The sequence below is a fragment of the Mauremys reevesii genome, linkage group 2 (assembly GCF_016161935.1).
Source record: "Mauremys reevesii isolate NIE-2019 linkage group 2, ASM1616193v1, whole genome shotgun sequence".
Taxonomy (NCBI): domain Eukaryota; kingdom Metazoa; phylum Chordata; order Testudines; family Geoemydidae; genus Mauremys; species Mauremys reevesii.
In genome coordinates, this window is record NC_052624.1 from 286,376,025 (window position 1) to 286,384,489 (window position 8,465).

The 8,465-nt window shown below is 59.3% G+C and overlaps 1 protein-coding gene across 1 annotated transcript; it reads right to left on the reverse strand.

The window, feature by feature from the left end:
* Nucleotides 1–5,110: 5,110 nt before the first annotated feature.
* Nucleotides 5,111–8,262, reverse strand: EXOSC4 (exosome component 4). The gene is made up of 3 exons (XM_039521564.1): nt 7,993–8,262; nt 6,558–6,764; nt 5,111–5,927 (listed from the first exon to the last, which is right to left on the reverse strand). Exons 1-3 carry the CDS (start codon nt 8,161–8,163, stop codon nt 5,568–5,570), a joined length of 738 nt encoding a protein of 245 aa, XP_039377498.1. The 5' UTR covers nt 8,164–8,262; the 3' UTR covers nt 5,111–5,567.
* Between the last annotated feature and the right edge of the window lie 203 nt (nt 8,263–8,465).

The following is an 8,465-nucleotide window of genomic DNA, read 5'->3' on the forward strand; positions in this document are numbered from 1 at the left end:
TTGCTGCTTGGACTTCAGGGAGCCGGCACGCCTTCTAAGCATAAGAAGGGATCCCGGCTGTTTGGCTAGAGTTAGCCCTGAAGGACATACAGAGCTTGCGTGTTACAGCAGCTTCTACTACTTTTTGAAACCTCAGACTGTAACTCCTTTGTGTGTATGTTTACCTGCTTTAACCTGGTAAATAAGTTTCTTCTTTTCCTAGTTAGTAAAGATTTAGCTAGTTTTATTATAGAATTGGCCACGATCGTTGTCTTCGGTTTGAGATCTGAGGTGCAATTGATCTGGCTGAGTGACCAGTCTGAGTAACCGGAATATTGTTATGGTTTTTGGTGCAAGGGACCATCTATCACAAAGGCAGGCTCACCTGGGTGGCAAGATAGATTCAGGGTGCCCAAGGAGGCTGTCTGTGACTCCATGTTAAGGTTGTTCTAGTGCCTGAGGAGTTCACACTTGATGCTTGGTTGGTGAAATCAAAGTCTGGAACACACAACCGTGAGGAGCTCTGTTGTCTGCCAGCCCCAGGCGCCCAGGGCTCCTGCTCTCTGGGGCTCTGGCCGCACTAGACAGGTAAGTTTCTAGCTTGTGTCTGACACTATCAGGTGGTCCAGAGACATCTACATGGAACACATCACAGGACACTGCCAGTACCAGGTTGAGTAACCGAGAACACCGACCAGGAAAATAACCCACTTCCTTCCCTGACAAACCAAGGGATGCACCCCACCCATGTACTTCTTCTCTACACCAATATAGACTTAGACCAGTGGTTCCCAAACTGAGGTTCACGAACCCTGTTACAGGGGGTTCTCAGGAAAAAATTCCCTAATGGCGGACAGAGCTGGCCCTAGGGACCCCGGGCAGCACAGGACCAGCAGCCCAGAGCTCCTGGATGCCCAAGAGCTAAGCAGATCAAAGCAAGCATATCTATCACACTGAGATTTAAACTTCAAGACTCCTTATAAGAAATGGAAAGGGAGGTGGATATTTTTTGCTGTTTTTAAAATGAAATAGGCAGCTAGTATTGTTTTAAAATTATTATGAAGAACAAGTTTAAGCTTTGTTGTAACATGTGTTGTTTGCCTGGACTGCTCAAGACCTGAATGCTTGTGTAGGAGGAACTCTCTGAGTTGGCTTCTTAAATACCTTCCTGCTGTTTCACATCTGATACTCCTTGATGAAACATAGGAGCCTTGTCTTATAACAGGCTTGTTCAAAGTGATACAAGCTACGAAAGTGAGATCCTGGAAGAGTGTTGCTGTTTTCATAATGTAAAAAAATATACTGTGATGATAAATAATAATTAATAATAGTGTGTAATAATGTCATAAAAACTAATTTTATATTTCCAAGATCACTGCTTTTATCAGTTATACGCAGGTAAAGGAGAAAAGCCCTGGAAATATTCATTTTTAGGAGGGGGTTCTCGAGACTTGACATTTTAGTGAAAGGGATTCACAGGTTGTTAAAGTTTGGGAACCACTGACTTAGACTCTTAATGCATTCTATGGGCAGAGAAGTGATGCAGAGATGCTGTGATGCCCGTACACCCCTGCCCACAACGTTTTCTACCTCACCGTGACGAGCTCCCAGACATGCAACAGACACCATGACTAGGTAACACTAAGTGAGGATCGCTTCCCCAAAACGACTCCAGGGGAAGAATTCAAAGCAAGAACCCTTAACGCACAATTCTGTTTAAAGACAGACAAGTCTTGCAGCCGCCTTCCCTGTACACCCCTAATGTGCACAAACCCACCCACTGGCCTGTGACTAGCAATCTCTCCCTTTTTGCTCTTACAGCCTATGCCCGCGCTGTACCGCAGCCCAGTGCTCTTTTCTGCTCCTTCCCACAGAACCAGGACCGGGTTTACAATGGCACCAGGCCCAGGCTCCAAAGGGGCCCCGACCCAGGCCGCTCTCAGGGCAGGGGGAGGGGGCCTGGGAGCACCCCCATGACCCCACCACACACCCCGTCCTTTCTCCTGCACCCCCTCACATACCCAGCCCCCCCCACCCCATGCCCTGACTCCTGCACACACCCCCACATCCACACCCTGAGCACCAAACAGGAGCTCATGCACCCCCCCACATTCCCACCTGCACCCCTCGCACCAAATGGGAGCTGCCCCAGGTAAGCGCTTCACACCCCAACTTCCTGCCCCAGCCAAGCCCCCTCCTGCACCCCAAGTCCCTCCCAGACCCTGCATCCTAACCTGCTCCTGCACCCCAAGTCCCTCCCAGACCCTGCACCCCCAGCCCTAAGCCCCCCCGCACCCCAACTTTTTAAAAAAATGTTGTTATAAAGTGCTCTTATCCAAAGCGCTTTAGAATAGTTAGCTAATGGTACGAACGATATTTGGAAAGATCACTGAGTGGCCCACTGAGACCCTTTGCGATTTTCAAGTGGATTGTGGAAAAATAAGTTAGACCACAAAAACAATCACGGTACCTCACTTTATTTTCATGTCCTTGCTATTACTTATAGGAGGAGGAGGAAGAAAAAAAGAATGAACAGTGGGGGAGATGAGAATGTTCTTTTTCTTGGCTGGGTCCTAAGTAGGGGCCCCAAAAATGAAGCTGAGCACAGGGCCCCACTAACTCTAAATCCAGCACTGGGGCTGAACCCTCCCCCACAGGTCCCCACCCCAGAGCCAGGGGCTGACCCCGCCCCCGCCCCAAGCCACTGCCAGGACAGGGGCTGACCCCTTCCTTGCCCCAGCTCCCCACCCCACTGCCAAGGGGCTGGGGCTGGCCCCTAACCCCCCCCAGCTCCATTCTACCTGGGGCTGAGCCCCCAACCCCAGCTGCCTGACACCCCCCTCCCATGTTCCTCCCCACCCTGGCACTGGACTGGCCCCGGCCACGCTGCCAGCTCAGCCTGGCAGACGCCATCACCTTCCAGCAGGGCCGGTGAGTGGCCTGGGTGTAGGGTGTGAGTTTCTGGAGGTGTGTGTGGGGCTGCTGGCCAGTAGGGGAGGGCTGTGTTGGGATGCTGGGCAGTGGGAGTGATGGGCTGTGGGGAAGTGCACTGGGCAGTAGAGGTGCGGCGGTGGGGTGGGGTGATGTGTGCAGGGTGCTGTGTATTTATGGTGGAGGGTCTGTGAGGGGCCTGCTGGCCACAGGGAGTGGGGGCTGTGTGTTGTGGCATAGGCCTGCCCCCGAGGCTGGCAGCACATGGCCGGGCAGGTCACTATGCGTCTGGCAACTGGCAGTTTGTAACTAGTGCCCTGCACTGGGCGGGGTGGGGCCGGCCCCCATGCTCTGCCCCATTGCCCCTGGCTGGCCCGTCGCTCCGGGGGCTGACCTCCCCACACCCTGCTCCTTTGCCCCCATGGGGACCCACAAATATGTTTGACGCTGGGCCTACAAAAGGTTAATCCAGCCCTGCTCAGGAGTCCTGGCTCCCAGCCCCACGCCCCATCTTGAGCCAGTGATAGAACCCAGCAGTGCTGCCCCCCCCAACTATAACCACTAGACTTAACCCCCCCATCACCCCCAAGCCAGGTGGCTGGTGGGCCAGGAGCCCGGTCATCATTACATCCACTGAGAGGTCTCACAATGAGAGAAGGCAGGGATGCAGTATCTCTTGTACCGGACCAGCTGCTGCGGGTGGAGGAGCCGCTTTCAAGCCACACACAGCTCCTCTCTGGTCAGGCGTTCCCCGGGAACTGCTATTAACCCATTGTGTTCCATGCCAGGGAGGACAGCGCTTCCCTGCAGCTGGTTCACTGGCTGGCTGCTGGCTGATCAATGCATGTTAACAAAAATACTGTTTGAAACTGTTCCTTACCCCGCCTCTGCCACAGCCAGTGCTGCTCTGCTGCTGACAGGACACTGGGCCAACCCAGCTTACTAAATCTGGTGTTAAACAAAATCCCTTCTTCACATGCTGCCATATTCCCCCTTGCACCACGCCCGCTTCTCCAGCCACCACAGGCTTCCTGCTCCCATCAGACCTGAGTTTACCACATAAAGTTCAAGCAGAAACTAATGCCGCCCCCAATACAAACTAGACTCTCGCACATGCCCTGCTCATCCTGCGGCCAGCAGCACAGAGGCAGACTGTGTCTTTAAGGGTCAGCATGGAGGGCGCAAGCACAACCCCCTCCTTGTGTTAGGTGCATTTGCACCAGAGGCCTTCCCCTTCCTGTGGAGCCCTTGCTGTAGTCTAGTGCCCAGGAGCTGAGTGGTGTTTACACAGGTGGGCCGTACGGCAGGCCGAGCGCTATCTCCTCAAACACGAGCTGCCCAGAAGATGAAGGGGCACAGCTTGTGCAGTGGGGCCACTCGGTACGTACCCCCGAGCACTCCCAGGCTGCAGGGAGTTTCTGTAACAAGGGAAATTCCACAGAACAAACACGGTGCTCATTGAACCATAATGTTTGGGAACCAAAGAGTAAAAGCAGGAAGCTCCTGGCTCTTCCCGAGACCCCAACACTCTCAAAAGCCCTGGGGCCTTCCCCCACCTGTTCTGCCCGGGGCTCAGAACCCAGCCCGTGTATTGACTGTACCCCAGGCGGGTGTAGCTGCAATGGGGAGGAGGGGGCTGAGGCTCAGAATGCATCAGGCTATAAAGCATTTGAGCTCCTCTGGGCAGATGGGTGCTGGGAAAGCTCAGGGCAAGGGCTACTCATCAGCTGGGAATGGCTTTCCCAGACCAGACCCGACCACTGCCCTTGTGCCAGAAGCCTCTCTTCTAAACCGTGCTGCACTGGCAGCTTCACCGGCATGGAGCCCGGCAGGCCAGGGAGCCATGGTGCCAGCAGGCGGGGGTCCCTGGCACTGGGGTCACAACTGCCCGTGGGGTTTGAGGAGCCTGCCTAGGGACTGCAGAGCCGCCACACCAATGCCACGAACAGCCTGCAGCGAGCAGAGGGGATGCCTAGGCTGGGAGGGTCACAGCAGACTCCAGCTCACACAGGGTTACTCCTGGGAACTGTCAGAGGCAGGAACCCTGGCACAATGGAGACTGATGTCGCAGAGCGCCGGTCCTTCCTCCAGCACCCGGGAACTGCAAGACATCAATTCTGATGTATCCCCACCAGCACTGCTTCCTCTTTGCCCCACACTCAGCCGGGGGGCAGGCTGCCCTTCCAAGTACAAAATACAATTTGCACCAAAGCAACATTTTATTTAGAGCGTTTTTTATAAAAAGGAACTGCCACTGATATCTGGGGAGCGAGCTGCTCCTGCCCCAAGCCATGGAACAGCTGCCTACTGGGACGCACGCCCCAGCCTCCCGCGGCCCCTAGGAGATTGAGAGGGGCCCAAAGCCCGGGCGTAGGCAGCCAGGACTACAGACACGAGTACCACAGTCAGGGTCCGTCACCCAGTGAGAGACCCTGGCGAGATGTTCAAATGTAGCGACATGATGTTACCACCAAGCAGAGGAGCTCAGCCTGGGCCCAACACAGATGTTGACGTTGGGGCGTTACAGAACCAGGCTGCTGGGCGAACGGGCACATTGCTGGCATTGGCACTGCCTGCAGAATCGATCCCTTGCTGAGGCCAGGGCAGTGCTCCCTGCCCCCATGCAGCGCTGGTCCTAGGCGCACACGCCTGTGCACTCACTCCCCCAGCAGCGTGGTGACCTCGTGCACGTGGTCACGCACCACCTGGTCCAGCACGGCATAGACGTCCTTGCAGGCCTTGCTGGCAGCCTCGATGACCTGCTCCAGGTGGTCCTCGTGCAGCCGCGAGTTCATCTCCAGCAGGGCAATCTGGTCCGACTTGGGCAGCAGGGCGAGGGCCACCTGGGGGCCCCCAGCTGCCTCCTCCACATAGTTGAGGTCGGCCAGCGGTGTGTCCTCGATGAAGCCGGCTGAGCTGGCGCACACATAGTCTCGCATGGGGATGCCTGCGTCGATGGTGGCCAGCGTGGCTGCGTTCACGCAGGCACAGTAATTCCCACCGTCCGCCTGCAGGATCTGGGGAGGCACAGTGCTTAGCACAGAGGGCAGAGCAGGCTGCACCCACCCACTCAAGGGACCCTGTGTCTGGCCCCACGGAGCTCAGAGCCAGACCCTGCGTGTCCACAAGCCTCCTTGGCGATCAGTCACCTGCTCGTGACACAGGACAAGCCCTGGGCACACTCCTGGTGTTGCTGTCTGAGCAGACGGTGGCACTAGTGGGGCAGCAAGCAGAATGCATGGTGGCTGATCCCAGCCTGAACCCCATACAAACAACCCTCCCCACACTGATGCATGAGCCAGCACCCCAGCCAGGCAAGTGCTCCCCACAGAGGTCACCGCCCCTGCCCCAATGGCTCAGCTGAGGGTTCCTCGTACCCCTTGGTCACATCATACTGCTCCCCAACATGCTCCCTGGGCCCAAAGGGCAATGGGCAAGGTTTGAGCCCCCTTCCCACCTACTCCAGGGACCTATTATAGGCAACTGGGGTGGGACACACTGTCCTGGGGTCAGCACACCAGACAGCCAGGAAGCTGCCAGAGCTGTGTGAGGAGCCAGGTGGTGCCGGGTTAACCAGGGCAAGGCTGGAGCCAACTGTAAAGGCCCCAGGGCTTGGGGGGGGGGGGGCAAGGCTGGAAACCCCCTACCTGCACGTAGATGTCGATCTGGGAGCGGGGGTAGAGCTGGGTGAGGATCGCTGCCTCGAAGGTCTGCTTGAGGTGCAGCGTCAGCTCACTGGACTTGCGGTCGCCGTGGGGCCGGCGCTTGCGCTCCCCTGTGCTGAAGGTGGCCATGCTGTACTGACAGTTCACCAGCGCCCGGTCGTGCAGGGCCTTACTGCGGGAGCCACGCATCTGCCAACAGATGGGTAACAGGGCTGGGCCAGCAGGCCATGTGGCGCTGCAGCGCCCTGGCGGGGGCAGGGTCCTGCAGTTTGGGGGAGTCTCAGGGATTTCGGGGACAGGTTAGCTTGTCCTGTAATACAGGGCTTGCAGTACTGCAAGTTATGGACTGCCCGCCACTATGGACCGGGAGGGGGACCAAGGGCATGTTTCCCCAGGGACAGGCCTGCGGAGCAGGACGAGAGGGGAGCTCCTCCACCAGTACCAGGGACCGGAGGCTCACAGTGAACTTGCTAAGGACAAAACCCTGATGGGTCCCAGCCACGGCTCATCGTCTCCAGGGAAGGGGGCTTGTTTGGTGTTTTACCCCCTAGCTTCCCTTCTCCCACACCCAGCTCCTCCATCTGACACAGGGCCAAACTGCCCAGCGCAAGGGCACAATCAGGAGTGAGGATAATGGAGAGGGGAGCAGGGCTGGAGGCCTGGGCTCCTGGGTCTATCCCCAGCTCTGGCAGAGAGCAGGAGCTAGTGGCGGGGGACCCGGACTCCTGGGTTCTGGGGGGGGTGGGGGCTCGTGGCCAGGGGACCCAGACTCCGGGGCTCTCTAGAGGGAGCGGGGGCTAGTGGCGGGGGACCCGGACTCCTGGGTTCTCGGGGGTGGGGCTAGTGGCGGGGACCCGGACTCCTGGGTTCTCGGGGTGGGGACCCGGACTCCTGGGTTCTCGGGGGGGTGGGGGCTAGTGGCGGGGGACCCGGACTCCTGGGTTCTCGGGGGGGTGGGGGCTAGTGGCGGGGGACCCGGACTCCTGGGTTCTCGGGGGTGGGGACCCGGACTCCTGGGTTCTCGGGGGGGTGGGGGCTAGTGGCGGGGGACCCGGACTCCTGGGTTCTCGGGGGGGTGGGGGCTAGTGGCGGGGGACCCGGACTCCTGGGTTCTCGGGGGGGTGGGGGATAGTGGCGGCGGACCCGGACTCCTGGGTTCTCGGGGGGCTGGGGGCTAGTGGCGGGGGACCCGGACTCCTGGGTTCTCTGGAGGGAGCGGGGGCTAGTGGCGGGGGACCCGGACTCCTGGGTTCTCTGGAGGGAGCGGGGGCTAGTGGCGGGGGACCCGGACTCCTGGGTTCTCTGGAGGGAGCGGGGGCTAGTGGCGGGGGACCCGGACTCCTGGGTTCTCGGGGGGGGTGGGGGACCCGGACTCCTGGGTTCTCGGGGGGGGGGGACCCGGACTCCCCGCCCTCACCTCGTGCGGCCCGTACACCACCGCCAGCGCCTTGGTGTTGCCCTGCTCGATGTAGGCGGAGCCGTCGGCCTGGGCGAAGACCCCCATGCGCGCGCGCACCTTGCGCAGCTCCCCGGCGCGGCGCCCGTCCACGCGGTAACCCTCGTCCGAGAGCAGCTCCAAGCCCGCCATGGCGCGGTCCCGGCATGCACCGCGCCCGGGCCACGCTCCCCCGCTTCCGGCGTGCCCTGCGCGGGGACGTCATATCCCGGCATGCACCGCGCCAGGGCCACTGCCCCCTCCCGGCGTGCTCCGCGCGGGGACTGCATATCCCGGCATGCACCGCGCCAGGGCCACGCCCCCCGCGCACGAAGTGCCCATGCGCGGGGACGTCATATCCCGGCATGCACCGCGCCAGTGCCACTGCCCCGCTCCCGGCTTGCTCCGCGCGGGGACTGCATATCCCGGCATGCACCGCATGCGGACTGCATATC